General features: G+C 36.9%; 1 protein-coding gene across 2 annotated transcripts; it reads right to left on the bottom strand.

Moving 5' to 3' along the window:
* Nucleotides 1-245: 245 nt before the first annotated feature.
* On the bottom strand, nt 246-19,321 carry fam110d (family with sequence similarity 110 member D). 2 transcript variants are annotated; one of them, XM_051865378.1, is made up of 2 exons: nt 19,166-19,321; nt 246-4,119 (listed from the first exon to the last, which is right to left on the bottom strand). In XM_051865378.1, the coding sequence occupies exon 2, from the start codon at nt 3,449-3,451 to the stop codon at nt 2,162-2,164; it is 1,290 nt and encodes a 429-aa protein (XP_051721338.1). In that variant the 5' UTR covers nt 3,452-4,119; nt 19,166-19,321; the 3' UTR covers nt 246-2,161. The 2 variants fall into 2 exon arrangements, with proteins under 2 accessions (XP_051721338.1, XP_051721339.1); XM_051865379.1 differs by lacking the exon at nt 19,166-19,321 and adding an exon at nt 6,260-6,452.
* Nucleotides 19,322-19,377: the final 56 nt, after the last annotated feature.

Below are 19,377 nucleotides of genomic sequence, written 5' to 3'. Positions count from 1 at the left end.
CCCTACCAGCCATTTGTTGTAGTCCTTAAACTGTGAATTATTTAAAAGAAAATATCTCCCTTTGCATTGAACTTTGAGCGTCGTAACTTTGCAGATGTTGTTTATGCTCAAACAGCAACATTACACACTAACTAAAGTTAAAAAATGTGAAATCATAATCAACCACCCCTTTAAAATTCCCAGATATTTCCAGGTTTACCCTGCATCCAACACAACATAATTATCTCACACAAAACAAAAACAGCTACAGCCATTCAGAAATAGGACTTTATTTGGATTTAATCTGCAATATCTCTTTGGGTTGAAATCTAAATTCTTCTTTATAGAAACATGTACAAACTTACACGGAGTGTAAACATGCAAGAGAGAGATTTCGGGTGCTCGGGAAGACTGAATGCATCTTGGACGTTGGGGATGAAAAAGTTTAGGAATTCTGAAAGGAAAGATCACCGCAGTCTGACCTGTGCATGCCGCAGTGGACCTTTGCTTCATTTATCAGTGGTATCATAGAGACTGATTCATTACCACAAAGGAGAATCAGTGTCTGACTGATGTTAGCGTGTTCAAAGGTCTCCGTCAATATGAGAACACATCAGCATCTCCCACACTGGGAGTGAGAGTCCGTCCATCAGATCTCTTCTGTTATGTCTTCCTCTGCTTTGCTAAACACTGAACATTTGTGAGTTAAACACCAAAGCAGCATGACCAAGTGCATACTGAAGAATGCTTTGCCACAGGAACGGTCATTTGCATTGAAAATATGCTTTTCCTTGAGTCAAATGTGCAACCGACCATGATTTATCATCACAGTAATCAAAGTAACACCAATATTTACCAAACATGGGAATGAAATTAAGCAATTTACATGATTTAGTTCTCAGTGAAAGACCATAAGGGGCAAAATAATGACCGTTCCAAACCCTAGTGAGCTGCTTCCCTAGAGATTGCCGTTTTTTTAATGTCTGATTCTTAAAATTTTACCTTTGGTCCCCCTTAATAATGCATATTTGGAGCTACCTTGCTGTTTAGAGCAAAATGACAATGCTTTTGGCAAAAATCTAATTAGCACAACATGCATCCTTCCCAAATAAGGCAATTCCATTGGGATGAGAACAGGGAAAAATCGAATCTAATCTAATTATATAAATATATTGTGTTCTGTACTTAAAAATATTGATTAAAAAATATGCCATTTCACCCAGTATTTACTAAGCATGATTCTCTAAACAGCGCAATAGGGTTTGGAACATATTGTACATCAGTACGCAACACATGTCTTTGGCATAAGTTAATGAAACTCAAAATCAGGTTGTTTTTAAGGCCCTGCATATTTATTTGCATACACTCAGTGTTAAAAAATACGTTTCATATCAGTATATATAGCTCTCACTCCGTCTCTCTTTCTCCAAATCAGTGCATTAATATCCCCACAGGGGTGCTCTGTGTGTTTGTTCCAACGCCTGCGTTTAAGGAAAAAAGGCAACACAGAAACTAAACTGGGACAGTTGGGAAATGAGGTACACATGGTTCATTTAACACTCATGCATTGGGTTTCCCAGCCCCAGAGAAAAGCTTAGTGGTTTTCAATGTTAAATTATTCATCAGATGACATGTTCTTTAAGTTACGCTCAACAAATAATTGTTTCTGAACAGAAGTAACAGGACGGACTCATGTCTTTCTATATACAGAGAACAAGAGATGACATCACTATCGCCCCTATACCCTTATACAGTGCACTAAAATATCAGAAACCATAGTGGACATTATTGAGTGCACTCATTCAATCCCACAATGCACTGCAATAATAAGTGTACAACTGAACTATTCTCTAGCCATGCAATGTGAGCGTGAGAGTTTCCCAAAAGTTGGCGTCCACAGGAAAATTCGCTCACTTGTTTTCATTCAATATACTATATTAGTATACTAATGTATGGAATAGTGAATGAGGGTATAAGGGGGCGATTTCAGACACAACCACAGTGTAGGTCATGACAAGAAGTGTCGGTTTGCAGCTTTTTGTGTAACATTAATGTTCTCATACTGGCTGTGAAAAGCCAAACAAATCTCTTAAATACAAATGTCCCACATGAAATAAATACAGCATAGTTTTCCGTTTTTGAACACGGCTCCGAAAAGTCTTCAGTTTAGTCACCGTGAGAATCAAACAGTAGACTCTTTAGGACCCTCCTGAGCTGCATTCCTGCAACCGTAGAGCCACTTTATGACACGTGCATTTCTCTCGATAATCGAGACACCTGTGGGGATCTGCTCGGCCAGTTCCTCCTGGAAAATCCCTTCCCCGGAATGTCGGGAAAACTCACTGGGCTCTGAGCCGCCGCCTCCGACGCTCCTCAGTAGCAGCGAGAGTGTATCGACTGAACTTGCCCCTTTTAGAAAGTTCTCTGGTCCGAGCCTCTCCACCATATCAAAGTCCAATCCGCAGTAGTCGAAGAAGCGCTCCTGCTCGGACATGGCTAGCGAGCGGCGTAGTCGCAATTCTGACTTGGAGCGTTTCAAATCGGCCCGCATCCTTGGAACGACGGGCTTCCATGGATCCATGTCGTTATTGTTGGAGTTCCCAATGCTGTTTCGTAAACTGTTGATCATGCCGTTCTTAGATTGCTTCTGAACACCAGTGTTGTTGTTTTGAGTCTCTGGCATTGAGTGCTCTCGCTCAGATTTGCTCGATCGTCTGGTCTCGTTTCCACCGTCGACAGTGTCTTTATCATTGGACCAGGACATTCGCGAATCCCCGTCTCGAGAGGAAGACGCCTTCTCCTCATTTATCACCATTTTATGAGCCTCGGTACCGCTGCTCTTTTCGCGCATGGATCCCTGGAAGAGCCGTCGTACGAAGCTGTAGCCCTTGACCTCCATGTTGGTGTTGCCATTTTCGCCACCACTGCTGGGACTCTTGCACTCTTTCTTCTGTCTGTAAATGACTAGGGAGTCCGGACGCAGCATGCGTTTGCCGTTGCTCCTCCGCATTATTGGAGCACTATGTGGGGCAACTAATGGAGCAATGGTTGGAGTTCTTGGGGAAGGTACGGGAGGTTTATTTGCATTGTTGCGATTGTTGGTTTCCACATCAGTTTCGTTCTGACAGTTCTCTTTCCTGGAGTCATCCTCATTTTCATCCCTCAAGAACTGCGGTGCGGAGAAAGGTGCCATATGATTTCGAGGTGGGAGAACAGGTGTTGAAGGAGTGGACACAGTGAAGTTTCGACGGGGCACCGGTGGAGGGGTTGCACAGGGCACTAAGACGGGCTCCTGCTTGGTGTTTATGACCTGTTGACTCTTGACGTACTTTGCCTTGTCTGCTTCCAGACGCTCTACAGCACTAATTGAATGACCCCTGCTTCCGGCATCCATTTGCCTGCGAAGGTAATCAGGCCCCTTGTTTAGGAGCCGCAGCGGAGAAGGTGAACCAGTGGGAGTTAAGGGCTTCATTTTGGAGTTCTGGAAAAATGCATCCAAACAAAAAGGACAAAGCAGTTGCTTTGCCCTACAAAGAGAAGGAAACCCTCTGGGAAAGTACCGTTTCAATGCTTCTTCAAGATCTGACGTGTCTCAGAATGATTTTGATCCATTTATAGGACCCCTATGAATGTAGATTTTTAGGCATTTTGAGAATCTGAGAATCTTTAAGCGACAGAGTTGGCTGTTGTGCTTCACTATAATTAGTCTCTTTACTAGGCGCTTTTGGAAAAGGGACAAATCTCCATGCAGTATTCACACAGGCATTGCAATAAATGGGCAGGGCATGAAGAAATCCTTTTTCTGCAATCCAAAATCTCAAATCCCAAATGAGATGTTCCCTTCACCACAGAGTATCAGAAATAGCTGCCAGTGTTCGTTTTTTTTCCTCCGTCTTTTTCCCCCCTTTGTTTCGTCCTCTTTAACTTCCTCTCTTCTGCTGATCTATTCAGAGAAGGGCGTCTTGGGGGAAGAGAGCTAATGAGCTTGATTATTTGCTTTTTGATAGCCGTCAAAGGTCTTCGGGTTGGGCTCCTATTGTCCTGCGATGGTACGGTTGGGTTGACCTATACAGCTGGCACCGGGGCACTTCAGAGTTTGATAGACAGAGGTCCTGTGCTTCTCCCTCTATACCTGGAGCCCTGTGAAAACAAAAAACAGTAGAGACACGGTTCAGACTTTTTTAGCATTTCTCAAGGGAGATCTGATCTCCCAAGGCGTAGGCCATATGGCAGCATGGATAGAAGTCCCTGTAGCTTTTTGTGATCCGATGCAGTTGGCAGAAATGCATGTCTGAGGCCACAGGCAGTGCCATTAGCTCATGCATGGACTGAGTTGACTTCCCAGTGCTTGCCCATTGAACTAGTCCTAAATAACCGTTCAATCGTACAAATGTGTTGTACTGCACAAATTTAGCGCATTTAACTCTGAACGAATATGCATAATACACTGTGAAGTCTGGATTGACATTATAATTTTGCAAGTGGAACTTTACCAATTTAACCTCAGATGCATTTAGAAAGTCTATTAAAGGAAACTGTAGACTGCAGAGGTAATGGCCTTCACCATCAGCATTAACTTAACCCACATGCCACATTTGCATTCCTTGAGGGCTTTGCTAAATAATGCATGACTGTGTCCATATTTTAGAGACCCTAAAATCAGCTTAATAACATTTCCTTTAAAGACGTTGTAGGACCATTTGCTGCATTTAATTTTAAACACACTTTTTACAACTCTGCATGGTTTTACTGCTTACTAATAGAACAGCAGAATATGATTGCAAAGCAAGAATTCTAGCTTAAACCATTTTGACTGCATGGTTGGTTCTGAAAGGGAAGACATTCAAAACATGATGCATCAAAGCGCTATTTTTGTATCCCCTTGCAGGGGGAAAAAAAAACAAAACAATACACAGCATTTTCAAGTGAATATGTCCCTGTGACCTAGTAAACGGGAATAACTGCAGAACTCTCTTTTTGTTTGCCAGTTTCACCATGAAGAGCAGTTATTTACTGAAACTAAAAACAGGTGTGCGCTGCTAAAAACTTTTTTCAATATTCAGACTTGGTGGGAAAAAAAGCAAATCCACTACAAAGACAAAAATCAAAAGAGACCTCATGCACTTATAAGATGACTTTCTACCATACAAATATAGCACCTCGACCCCCTCTCTGAAGCCCTTCGCTATAAATCCAGTCAAAAGGGGAACTGCAACATTTTCCAGATGTCAGACAGTCCGGGAAAAGCAGCAGCCTTTGTTTGGGAAAGTTCCGGGAAAGAATTCTGAACAGGTGTTGAGCATGAGATGGATCTGGATTTAGGGACTTTCAGAAAGTGGTGAGCAACAGGGGGTCCAAACTCAGAGAAAAATGCCACTGTTTAGTCAGTTGGGCTGAGCAATACAGCTAAAACAGCATCAGTATTTTTGCCCTTTTGATTTTATGATATTCAAAATATGTATTTGTTCTGAAATGGCTTAAATCACCCAAATACACTCAAAATGTTTAATGCAAAAAAACAAAAAACCCTAATCTTAAATTATTTTCATTTATATGCAATGCATAATAATACACAGAAATATTTACCATCCTATGTCTTTACTAAATCATTCTAATACATTAAAAAAATCACAGGGAGTGACAACCGATCATGTTTGAGTGTTGATTCAAATGAATCACTGAAACTAATTCTTGAACTGATTCATTAAAACAGCTCATTTTTATCCAATTCATGGATAACCCGTCAGGTTAATGTAATTAAAACATGGTGCACAGTAGTAGTGTTTCATAATTATCACACACTATTATTAGCCGTGTCTACATCACTCTGCACTTAAGGCCATTATTGGCTTGTAGATGCATTACATCAGTAATATAGATCTTTCCAAACCAGCGTGGCAGCTATCTGAATGCTGGATCGCTGTGTTTAGGACAGAAACAGGGCTAATAATAGCCAAGCAGAGGCTTAAATTAAAACATGCTCACATCTCTGTGAAATTTACCGACTGGGAAATTCTCCTTCAGGCACAAAACAGGCTTTCTAAACAATTAAATATGTATTATTATGTAAATTAATATGCCATTTAATTATAACAAAACTCTTTTGCAGATATGTAATCGGTGTAGCGAGTCATCTGAGCTGATTCAATGAAGAAATGACTCATACAGATGACTCCTGTGATTGATCCAATCTGAATCGGTTCAATTGATTCAAAAGAACCATATCATTTTGCCTTTTTGTGCATGAACTGGAAATTAAAATCTCAAGCTCATAACTCACCTGAAACAAAGTGCGAGACTAACTGAACATTTAAAAAAATGTAAAGAGAAGTTTCCGTTTAGCACTGATCACAACATTAGAGTCGCTTCGCACGTCCACACCATCACCCATAGCGTCCTTTACAGTGACCTCTATTACTCCCTAAAGAGGCAAATTAGTGACATGAAACTTTGTCTGTGCTTCTCTCTCTTTTGAGGGCTGAACTGCGCTGGTAATAGCAGCGGCTCGCGATGGCTTGTAATTAACCCCTGCTAATCCAGCCTCCTCTCATCTCAATGCTTTCATTGCGTCTCAGTGAAGCTGGTGGGCAGGTCGTCTGCCTGCAGAGGTGGCCAAAACAACCGTCCAACAAGGTCAAAGAGAAACCAGATGTTTTCTGTCACGCTGCATCTAAGCTATGATCTACTGAAGACTTCACGCAAAGTAGGAACACAACCTTAAAAGGCCTCATTTCTGGTTAAATATCCTGAAATATGTTAGATTATGGAAGTGAGGTGATTCGCAAACTGTGTTTAATGTTTAAAGTGCATGTGTTGTCTGGTGTAAACCAAATCTTAAATGCTGTTCATAATAGGGCTGCTTGATTATGGTAAAAAACATAATCGTGTTTATTTTGGTCAATATTGAAATCATGATTATTTAACACGATTGCTCACTGACTTTGGAAACAACATGCATTTACTGAACTTTGAAAAAATCATCTTTTTAACAGTGGATTTCCTTCAAATTAATATAACTCAACTAAAAAATAGGGGAAAAAAATCATGAATTAAGGATGCACGATATATCGGCCACCATATCGGTATCAGCTGATATATGTTCATTTTTAATGTTATCAATATCGGCCAGATAAGAACATTTTGTTTTTGTAATCAGGCTCTTAAAAATTATATAATAATTATGATTCGGATTCATCAGCCAATATATTGGTTATCGGCTTTCAAATATAAAGAATTATCGGTTATCGGTATTAGCCAAAATGTTCATATCGGTGAATCCCTATCATAAATCAAATTTATAATAAGAAATAAAATATATATAATATCAATATACACATTTAAATAAATAATATAAAACAAAAATAAATTAGATCAACAATAATTTAGTTTTTAACTCGTTTTCATAATAGTTGGAAGCCAAAAGCTTAATTGAAAATAAAAATAAATCGCACAGCCCTATATTATGAACCATTATCCTTCCATAATCTTATCGAACATATTTCAGAAGTTTCAGTGAAAAAAAAAAAGTAGGCAAATTTTTTTATTTATTCGTCTGAAAATTATTGGATAATGTGAAAGTGAAAAAAGCATTAATTATTATTTATTATTAATAAAAATATTATTATTATTGTTAAAAAATATTATGAATAATAATAATATGCAAAACTACTTGCTTTTTAATAAAACTTTTTTCTTGTTTCTGTTGGTAAATATGAATTGCATTTTAATGTTTTGGGAATAATGTAGTTCCACACAATAAAACAAGCCCCTGCTATAAAATGAAATTGAAAGCTGTTGCATCCAGTTGATGAAACTTTAAAGCTTATAATCAAAAGCATCTGCAAACGTGTCTGTCCCACCCAGTCTGAGCAGCCCAATTACACACAAATGTCCCGTGTTGGACTGTTGATATAAAACTACAAAAGGTTCAGGACGTCCATCACAGACCCAATCCTGCATTATTTATCGGCGTTGACAATAGACCCCTCTGGCTCTGGAGATAAGAGGCTGGACTGAATGCCGCGGCTCATTAGTAAGAAAAACAGGGAGAAAGAAAACACATGACAATAAAACTCAACAGACACAAACACTCTTAACAACACAAAGGCAGAAGAAGCATATATCTCCTCACCATAGAGAGCTCTTGAGTGCCATTATGCAGTTGATGTATGATGGGTGGGGTGATGGACTGGCATACGGGCCACAGGACGGTCACAAGGGAGCTCTTTAAAGCACAACAGACCCCCCTAAACCCTCTCCAAATTATGTGGTGGACACTTAACTGACCCTATTGTCATTCAAACGTCACAAATGTGAGTCGGTGGATTGCCGGAGACTTGTGATGGAGAGACGTTGTTTCAAATGATCACAGTTTACACCTGGTATTAACGCCCGTCTCGGCTGATCCCATCACAAATGCTCAGCGATGAATACAGGTGTAAACGGGGTCCGGAACGTTCTGTGATCCAATCACTCAAACTAAATTCAGAGCGCTGTTATTTTAGCTGGAAGACAAAAGCTTAATTGAAAATAAAAATCAATTAATTGCACAGCCCTAGATCATGAACTACTAACCGTCCGTAATCTTATCTATTTCAGAATAAAGTATTTATTGAGTCATTGAGATACTATTATAGTTTAAATAAATATATTATAGTTTATATTATATTTATATTAAAATATATTATAGTTCAAAAATAAAATAAAATAATATATATATATATATATATGTGTGTGTGTGTGTTATATTATATTTATATTTAAAACTATAATAGTTTTTTTTTTTTTTTTTTTTTTTTAAATATGTCTATATACTTTTTACTAATTTTTATTTCAGTTTTAGTTATTTTTTTGTACATCAAGTTAAACTAAATGAAAACAAGAAATGCTGCTTTTGGTAGCTAGCTGAAATAAAATAATAATAATAATAATAATAATAATTATTATTATTATTATTTATTTATTTATATATATATATATATATATATATATATATATATATATATATATATTATTTCAGTTAACGTTTATTTTATTTCAAGTAACAAAATGTTTTTTTTAGTTTGTTTTATTATTATACATAATCTTTTTCCTACGATTTTTTTTGGAACAAATATGAAGATTTTTTTTTTAATTAAATATATAAAATAAAATTACAATTATATTAATAAAATATTGTTAATAAAAATATTATTATTAATACAATTATTATTATTATTATTAATTTAATTTTGATCATTTTAATTGTATTATTTATTTTTTCATTTTTATTATTGGTTTTATGTCTATATAGTGTTTACTAATTTTTATGTCAGTTTTAGTTATTTTAGTAATAAAATAACTAAAACTAAATTTTTAATAAAATAAAAAAAATTTTTTTATTATTTTATTTCAGTTAATGTTTATTTTATTTCAAGTAACAATTTTTTTTTTTAATGGTTTTAGTCCATTTTAGTTAACTATAATAACTGATTCAGAGGTTGACAGAAACATTTGCCAGGCGAATCTCATAAATCAATCAGGAATTTAATCTCAAAAGCCATAAAAAAAATTAATAATAATTTTTGGTCCTAAAAAATGTTTCATTTTGTTTTTGCACAATATAATTTCATGTCAATTAATAAATTAAATCATAAATTAAACTTGAGCACCTAGTTTTTAACTTTTCATAACAAATTTAACAATTCCCCTCCAAAGTTTGAATTACTGTAAAAAAAAAAAAAAAAAAAAAAAAACATCATTCCCACTAAATGTAAATTCGTAGTTAAAATGCAAATGTGTTCTAAACAACGACAAAACATGGTTTATTGATCTATAAATTAACCATCAAGCTAAAACAGTTTTAAAAGAACTGATTGACACATTTGGAGAAGAGTACACATATACATTTACACCTATGAACTGTTTCTTTGGTCTTTTAACTCAAAATGTCTACCTGTGAATCACCAAATGTCAAATTCAGGATCAATAACACTAAACTGAGTACTGATTCAGAGCTGAATGTGAACGTGTGAATGAATTAAAGGTGTGTAGTTCTCAGGCTTATCTATCTAGAGGCTCACACCTGGGGAAAATCAATTTAAGATAAACATTACTGTAAAAATACATGCTCCTGTTATCTGTGGCACACTTGCTCAGCAGACGTTTCCGCTCTCTGATCACATTTATTTGCGTTAATTAACCGTCTGTTTATGCAGCACTTTTTCAAACACAGAGTATCTCCTCACTTGTGACTTTCTCAAAATGTCTCATTCAACAACCATAATGAGCAGAATTCATGATCATTTGCCACTATCACTTTGACCCTTAGATTTAAACAATGTTTTGCTACTGCAAATTTAAGGCTAATGCAAAATACATTGTCAGCAACGAATGCAATATCATGCATATCATATATTCTCACTATATCATATGAGCCATAACGCCTAATCAATATCAAATATGATACAAAACATTTAAATATTTTGCCTAAAGGTTCAATAAACTGTTCCAATCCATTCTGACTATTAGTCCATATATCAGGCTTTAGAGTGTTAATATGACGCATCACATCAGTGGACTTTACCCTACTTTTCCATTAGTTACGTCATAAACCGCTTTGGGTCTGTTTTTAATGCCACAGAGCCCTGATAAAGGAGCTATAAATTTTCCCAGTGTAAAACAAAAAACTCTACAACACAAAGTACAATCCTCCTCTGAATCTCCAATAGACGCTTGAGACCTGGACTCCATCCATGGCTCTGTGCCGGAAAGTTAAGGCAGGAAATGAAGGAGTTGCCTTGAGTCATGAGTGAGGTGCTAACGGTTCTGCGTGTCTATTATAGCCGAGGAAAAACACAAAGGCATGGAAAGAAACGTCTTGCATTTCCTGAGAGAAAAGCACAAGTTTTGTGTGTGCAATGACAGGAAAGGCGAGGTGCCCGGAATCAGGTTCTGAATAGGGCTGCATGATATTGAAATTAAGATACTGTGATATGAGATATATATTGTGATATGTGAAAATACAGTTTCACCAGATGACCTGAATAGCTCTATTTGGAAATAACTGAACTTTCTAGAATGATTTTGTTGGGAAGTGCATCTGCATAGAACATAAAAACTATTTTAATAAAAAAGAAGACTTTTTTTTAAAGTGCGAAATACTTTTTAGGGATGAATGTTTTGGGGGAAACTCTTTCCATTTGAGTTTTCATAGGCCACATTCACACTGTTTTTGACCAATTCAATAATAAATATTATGATTTTACTGTGATATTATTAAATATATTAAATATGAAATATATTGTAATAATGCTATTGTACTGTAAAATAAAAAAATGGAGTAATAACATTTTTATTTTACTGTAAAATTACAATATTAATATTTACATCTTATTTTCTTCATTTTCAAACGTATACACTTTTATTATGCCAGCAAATAAATAAATGTGCTGCCGGTTTGTTGTATGTTGATTTACATGCGTGCCGCTGACAGCGTCTCAAAGCGATGACTAAAGGATTAGTTTACTTAAGAATTAAAATTTCCTGATAATTTACTCACCCCCATGTCATCCAAGATGTTTATGTCTTTCTTTCTTCAGTTGAAAAGAAATTAAGGTTTTTGAGGAAAACATTCCAGGATTTTTCTCCATATAGTGGACTTCAACAGTTACCAACGGGTTGAAGGTCCAAATGTCAGTTTCAGTGCAGCTTCAAAGAGCTCTACACGATCCCAGACGAGGAATAAGGGTCTTATCTAGTGAAACGATCTGCCATTTTCTAAAAAAAATAAAATGTATATACTTTTTAACCACAAATGCTCGTCTTGCACTGCTCTGCGCCACACATTACGTAATCATGTTGGAAAGCCGCGGTGGGGCGAAAAACTCCATCTCATCTTCTCCTCCATTTTCAAAATCGCCTGACATAGGGCTGGGCGATAAAACGATAACGATATGTATCGCGATAGACACGTGATCGATATCAATAAAAAATGTGTTCGATAAAACGTTCGATATTTTTTTATTCTTCGTCGGAAGAAAACAGAGGTTGCGAAGCAAGTTTGGTTGCATTAACAAAGGCATTCGCTTTCTGGTAACCTAGCAACGTAGGGAGTGACAAGCTAACAGCCGATCATGTAACAGTATCAAGTTTGGTTGCGCCATATCGTTGTCTCGTGCTAGTCTGCTGGATTCCTCTTCAGTAACCGGCGACTGATAAGCAGAAAATGAGTGCCGCAGCGAGCGAGGAAATTGTAAATAAAAGAGGACAAGTCAGCTCGCCAGTAAGGCAGTTTTTTGGATATTATAAGTCTGACCGTAGTCAGACCAATGTCGTCTGCAAATTATGCAAGACCGTCGTCCCCGCCAAGACTGGTAATACCACGAACTTGATGTACCACCTTAGCCGTGCTCACCCTTTGGAGCACAGCCGTATTCAACCAACAACATCTGTAGCTGCAACACCGCACAACATTTTAATTATTTGAGTTTTCCATGGTTGTTGACATTTCTGTCTTAATAACTGAGGGGATTATGATCAGAGGAAGGTTAAGTTTAAAATAAAAATGTTTAAATGTAATATATTTTTCTCCTGGTCCTTATTTTAAATGGGTCATAAAAAATATCAATAATTATCGATATCGACCGATATGAAACACTGATATCGTGATACAGTTTTCAGCCATATCGCCCAGCCCTAGCCTGACATCATTTTACCGTTTGACTTAGTCTTTGCACGCTTTGTAAACACTGGATCGGTACTTCTGCCTACGTCACAACTCACGGGTGACCTTTCCAACGTGATTACGTAATGCGTGGCGCAACGCAGAGCAGTGCAAACATATGTGGTTAAAAAGTATATACTTTTTTCTTTTTTTCTTTTTTTTAGAAAATGACCGATCGTTTCTCTAGATAAGACACTTATTCCTCGTCTGGGATCATGTAGAGCTCTTTGAAGCTGCACTGAAAATGACATTTGGACCTTCAACCCGTTGTACCCCAGTGAAGTCCACTATATGGAGAAAAATCCTGGAATGTTTTCCTCAAAAACCATAATTCTTTTCGACTGACATGGGGGTGAGTAAATTATCAGGAAATTTTAATTCTGAAGTGAACTAATCCTTTAACTGTGTAAATGACACGTTTCACTCTGAAACCACTAGCACATTTATTTACTTAAGTAAATCACAGCCTGCATGATTTGAGAATCACACTAAGCCATATCACAATATAAATTTTATTTTGATATATCGTGCATCCCTAGTTCAGAGGACTAATGCATATGTGCATATATATATATATATATGCATACTTTTCTTTCTGTCTAAGTGAGCAGTTTGTGGCTAGAATAAGCTAGACATTGAGACTAACTTTGTCCTAACTAGAACTAGAGAGTCTCTGCACAGGACTGCTGCTGGAAGATTGTCTAAATTATTAATTTCTGAAGCCAATCCAAATGTTCACACTGCAGAATTGTAAATCTGCCTAATTTTACTATGCATATAAAGTTTACACAGGGAGTTACTGTGCCCATAACAAAGGTTTGCCGTATGGAAAAGTTCTCTAATAAAAAGCGTCTGACGTGAAATACTAATTTAATTTATTCAAGGCATGTAAAGGAGAAGTAATCTGATCTACATGCAGCCTTTTAAGAATCAACAAAACTGAACTTTACAGACTGTCAGTGAAGCAAAGGGCAAAAAGAGCTATTTAAACGCAGTATTTCAGATGATCAGATTACATTACAGATCATTCAGAAGGTTAAGTCTTAACTTGATTGCCATGATCCAGGAAAAAAAAACTGCTCTCGTGGGATAAAAGTTGTTGAGTTTATTCCTCCAGAGTCTTGTTTTCTCAGATAAAGTGGCTGTATGTTTTAAGCATGTTTTCACAGCGCTTGCTGACTGTATGCCAGACACATGTTAAAGTCACTGCAGACCCAAGTGTTAACAGCAAAGATTCAAACAAACGTGATTTGTGATGGGGTCAAATGGGTGATGGGCTGATGGGGGAGGGATCCAGTCCTCCTGACTAACATCAAACCATCAAATGGGACACAACAACAATCCTGAACCCTATTTTCGCTCAATGACAGCAAACACAAAACACTACCAGTGATACTGCATTGATTACCCATTGTGTTTATGAGGGTGACCTGAATCTAACAACTGACCCATCAAAACACTTAACAAATCAACAGTAAGTTGGCGGTACAAATATGTATGTGAGACTTGGTATTCAAATACAAGCAATAACGATCTATTCTATCAGCCTTTTCTCAACATAGAGGAAACTTATACTTCTCAGAAGTTGCTCTTTCTACCTCAGGAGACTTAACCGAGTTTGAAGGTGAGTAAATAATGACTGAGTTTTAAATTTTGGATACATTTTTCCTCTACTAAAAATAAAATGAAAGCCAGCTAGGGTCTCAATCACTCTCAAAGGCCATGTGATTCACTGCCATTTTCTCTTGCTCCATAACCTCCACTGAACCTGTCAGCTGTCCTCTCTCATTAACCGCTAGTCTGGCTCGTTGGTCGCAAACAGGCCCAAAGTGCCACAGAAATAGCCCCTAATCTCCCCTCAAGCCCCCCCACCACATCAGCAAAGCCAGCGTTGAGTTGAGGGAAAGATCATTGGTTACCGGCCCTGTCAGAACAATGTCTTGTGAGCGTGACAAAGGATACAAGCCCCTTCATGTGCGATGAAGGATCCTGGCGGCGGCGCTAGGTCTGATTGGACCTGGCAGGACGGCAGTGGTACCTAGCCGAGCCGAGGACAATTAACGAGATGTGTGACTATGAGCGACCCGCTCCCACAGCTGTCAGTCAGGCCGGCGGGGACGTCCCGTGAGCATCGGGATTTGAACATTTAATATTAATACTAAAGTGAGTAAATAAATCATGAAGGGGAAAAAAAAAAAAAGACTAGAGGACTACAGTACACAGGGAGTGAAATGCATCAGTCAGCCCATAAAACACACAAGGAAGCTTATTTCTGCCATGTAATAAAAAATGATAAAAGTCATTTTGACTTTATCTCACAATGTGCATTTCTAAAAAAAAAAAAAAAAAAAAAATCAGGTATGTGAGAGATAAACAAGATAAAGAGTTGCAATTACCTTTTTATTTAATTCAGTGACGGAAACAAAAAAACAGAATTGCAAGAAAAAAGTAAAAATTGTGAATTGTAAACAGAATTCTGAGGAAAAAAGTATTTTTTACGAGATGTAAACTTGCAATTATAAGTTTATAACTTGCATTTTTTGTTGTTGTTTTTTTAATTCTTTGGAGCAAATAACACTTTAGTTTAGGGTGCAATTCTCACTATTAACTAGTTGCTTATTAGCATGTATATTACTAGGATACTGGCTGTTTATTAGTACTTATAAAGCAGATATTAATGCCTTATTATGGAAGCTTGTTTCTGCCGCTAAATAAAAAATATTAAAAAGGTAATTGCGAATTTTTTTCTCACAATTGCAAGTTTGCATCTCACAATTCTGACTTTATTTCTCACAACTGCGAGATTAAAACTCGCAATTTCAAGTTATAAAGTCAGAATTACGAGATATAATTCAATTAAAGCAATTCTGACTTTTTTTCTCGCAATTGTTTTTATCTCGCAATTCTGACTTTATATCACGCAGTTCTGACTTTATACCTCACAACTCTGACTTTATACCACGCAATTCTGACTTTATATCACACAATTCTGACTTTATAACACACAATTCTGACTATATCACGCAATTCTGACTATAACAATTCTAACTTTATAACTCGTAATTCTGACTTTATATCACGCAATTCTGACTTTATATCACACAATTCTGACTTTATAACTCACAACTCTGACTTTATAACACACAATTCTGACTTTATATCACAATTGACTTTATATCACGCAATTCTGACTTTATAACACACAATTCTGACTATATCACGCAATTCTGACTATAACAATTCTAACTTTATAACTCGTAATTCTGACTTTATATCACGCAATTCTGACTATAACAATTCTAACTATAACAATTCTAACTTTATAACTCGTAATTCTGACTATAACAATTCTGACTATATCACGCAATTTTGACTTTATAACTCACAACTCTGACTTTATAACTCACAATTCTGACTTTATATCATGCAATTTTGACTGTATCATGCAATTCTGACTTTATATCACGCAATTTTGACTATATCACACAATTTTGACTTTATATCACACAATTCTGACTTTATATCTCACAATTATGACTTTAGAATCTTACAATTCTGAGAAAAAAAAGTCAGAAATGTGAGATAAAAAGTCATAATTACCTTTTTTATTTCATGGCGGAAACAAGCTTCCATATCTTATTCTGCATGACCATATTCTGCATCCCTTAATCCTACCCAACACCTAAACTTAACAACGACCTTACTAACTATTAATAAGCAGTAATTAGGAGTTTTTTGAGGCAAAATCAAAGTTAATAGTAAGAATTGGACCCTAATCTAAAGTGAGACCACTTCCATATACAAATAAGGTGATGTCACTTTAAAGAATCTGCAGGATCTTTCAGCCTCTAATTAGTAACCTGATCTTCATGCTGTTTACACGCGGCCACACATTAGCGCTACAAATGCGAAGTTTTCTTTTGGGGGAAATGACTGTTTACATGATCACACTCGAACGGCTGAAAGAAGAGCAACATTTGGCTTTATGGAGTTTGTGCGACAAAACAAAACAGCTGTTGCCTTTCCGTCCTGGACCAATAAAAGACATTTGCGGGATACAGTATCACAGCAGTTGAGACTGATGTGGTCACACCGGGATGATTATGTGTTTATGGAATCTCTGAGAAGAAGGAAAAGGCTTGGAAAACAACTGGTCAGAAGCTTGTTCCCTACATAGGGTTCACTTCCAGTCAGTAGGGGGTTACCACAGCAGTGTGGGCATCCCGTCAGCCGGAGTGGCTCAGCACTCGCATAAGATCAGACAAAGGTCATTGCACGCGGCCCGTGGGCTTCTCTTCTGTGTTTTGAGCGTCCGCCCCAGTGGTGATCCAAGTCCTTTCGCATTTATTCATCTCAAAGTGGTTGTCAGCACCTCAGATGAGAGATGCAGCCAGCTCAGATCTGCTACTATATATAGTAAAAAAACAAAACTATAAATGATATACATTTTTTTTCTCTCTTTTAAGTATATATTAATCGTTAAAAGATTGTAATCTCTATTCAAACACCCATGCAATCTTATTCCTAAATGACAATGATTCGGCTATGTCTATTAAAGCTTTGAAAAGTACGATCACAGCGAACATTCAGATCAGCATTTGCGCTGAGCCAGAGAGCCGTTGCCATGAAACAGCTTCACAAACAGTCTTTTCAACCACACAGGATCATTATTTCTGTGTTACAATTAATTCAAATGATCACAGAAGTACTGGGAAAAAAGGTTATAGTTCGGTGATAGTACAGTGATGCCTGAGGCCCTTCACTAATAATAAAAATCATGCATTAAAGCAGGGTCGTAACTTTTGCAGTGAACTTCTGGGCATAGATCGAATGGATTTAATGCATTCAGCAACACTGCAAAGAGTTTATTGTAGTTTGCCAGCAGATACTGAACCTCAATGTACACTACAACATCTTAAAACATCTACACAATGACAGGAAAGTCTGCAGAGCAGCATCGTAGCCCTCAGCATCATGCTGATGTTTACATTTTACATGCATCGACGCATCAGAGAGATGACACTGCCATAGACACGTGTTTATCCTATTTTGGGGCTTGGAAGACAATACACCAGTATGAAGAGACCTCACTTATGGTTCAAGAGCAGGTGAAATCTCTGCGTTTGGTCTACTTTTTCGAGTGTTTAGACTGGTTCTGAGTGGTTAATACTGCTGACCTTGCGGAAAGTTAGTGCATGGTCTGTGCACCTAACCTAAGTAAAACTCTTTGGTGGGGGAGGGTTACAAGCATTATCCTACCCATTTACACATAACATAATGCAGTAAAGCCATACAAGTTGAGAAAAGACTCTTAATTAGTTGGTAAACTATCTGTTTGGCTTGGTGGAAATTGTGGCGCTCACTTTCCTCTACCTGGAGTCTATTCTTTTGTTTAAAGCTTCTCCTACAACACCATCTCAACCTCATACCTCTCTTGCACTGTGTAAACTTAAGGTAATAAACTTACATAATTTCCTAGTTAGTCTAAATAAGAGCAGAGGTCATACTCCATAACGCACAAGCAATTCCCTCTCTAAAAATGTTGTATTCAGGTCAATATCTTGCCTTTTGTCAAAGTACTTTCTCAATTAATACTTTCTTCTGTCTCTGTTTAATGAGCAGAAACAACTGTGGCTCTGTTCCAAAACCTAATGAGCGGTCTTGCTGTCTACTGCCTAGCCTACTGACTGTATGAGTGATTTGGGACACCCTAGGTAGAACCTACAGTCATGAAATATGTTCTTCATTCAATGCAGTAGAAGATGAAGGTATGAGAATTTAGTCTTAGCTAGTCTTTATTATTGCAATTCGGTTTGGTGCCGCTAGAGGCGCAGGAATTACACACTACCTTTAAGGGGAAAAAAATCTTAAAATCTTAAAAACACATTTTTAAATAAATAAAATTATTTTGAGTAAATGATCAACCAGACTAATTAAGTTATTACAGACATTAATATTCACTCATTTAAGGAATATATAAAAATCAGTCATTATAATGTAATGTAATACACATATACGCAAATTACATTAAATCACCAAAAACATTTCGTTTTCAAAACTATCAATATTATTCAGTTTCTTTATGGCCATTTCTCATTTAGGCTATATGAAAGAAAGAAAGAAAAAACAACTATTAATTTATTTATCTTTCATATTTAAACACATACACAATTTGTACTTTTATCTCCAAAGTATCCACATAAACCTCAAAGAAAGCTGCAGTGACATCAATTATTTACAGGAAAAAATAATAATTATTCGATTCATACATAGCCTACATACTGGAGTCCTCAAACTGAACTTATAATAATTTTAAGATCAATGACCGTTTATATTCAGGTGTTTGTTTACAGACACACGAACATGAAAACGACGCGACTTCAGATTCGACAAGACTGTAAATTCGCTATAAATGCTGAATGAACATTATCTGGTGGGATATTAATCACTAGTCGTATACTTAAGTGCTATATTTGCTCTTACCGTGTGTAGTGATCCGTATCCACATGTGAAAGCTCTGGTAATCTCCGTTTACTGTCCAACACGAGCTGTGTCGATTGCGGCTCATTGGTTTCTGAACTGAATGCCGGAGGAGCGTCTGTGTCTCGTGGATGTACCGGGATCATCCCACTACGGTGGGCGGGCAGGTATGAGTGTAAACTGACCCCACCACAAACACGACAGCAGAGGGAGAT

The sequence above is a fragment of the Ctenopharyngodon idella genome, chromosome 16 (assembly GCF_019924925.1).
Source record: "Ctenopharyngodon idella isolate HZGC_01 chromosome 16, HZGC01, whole genome shotgun sequence".
NCBI lineage: Eukaryota > Metazoa > Chordata > Actinopteri > Cypriniformes > Xenocyprididae > Ctenopharyngodon > Ctenopharyngodon idella.
Note: the sequence above shows the minus strand (reverse complement) of the source record. Positions and strands in the feature narration are given on the sequence as shown.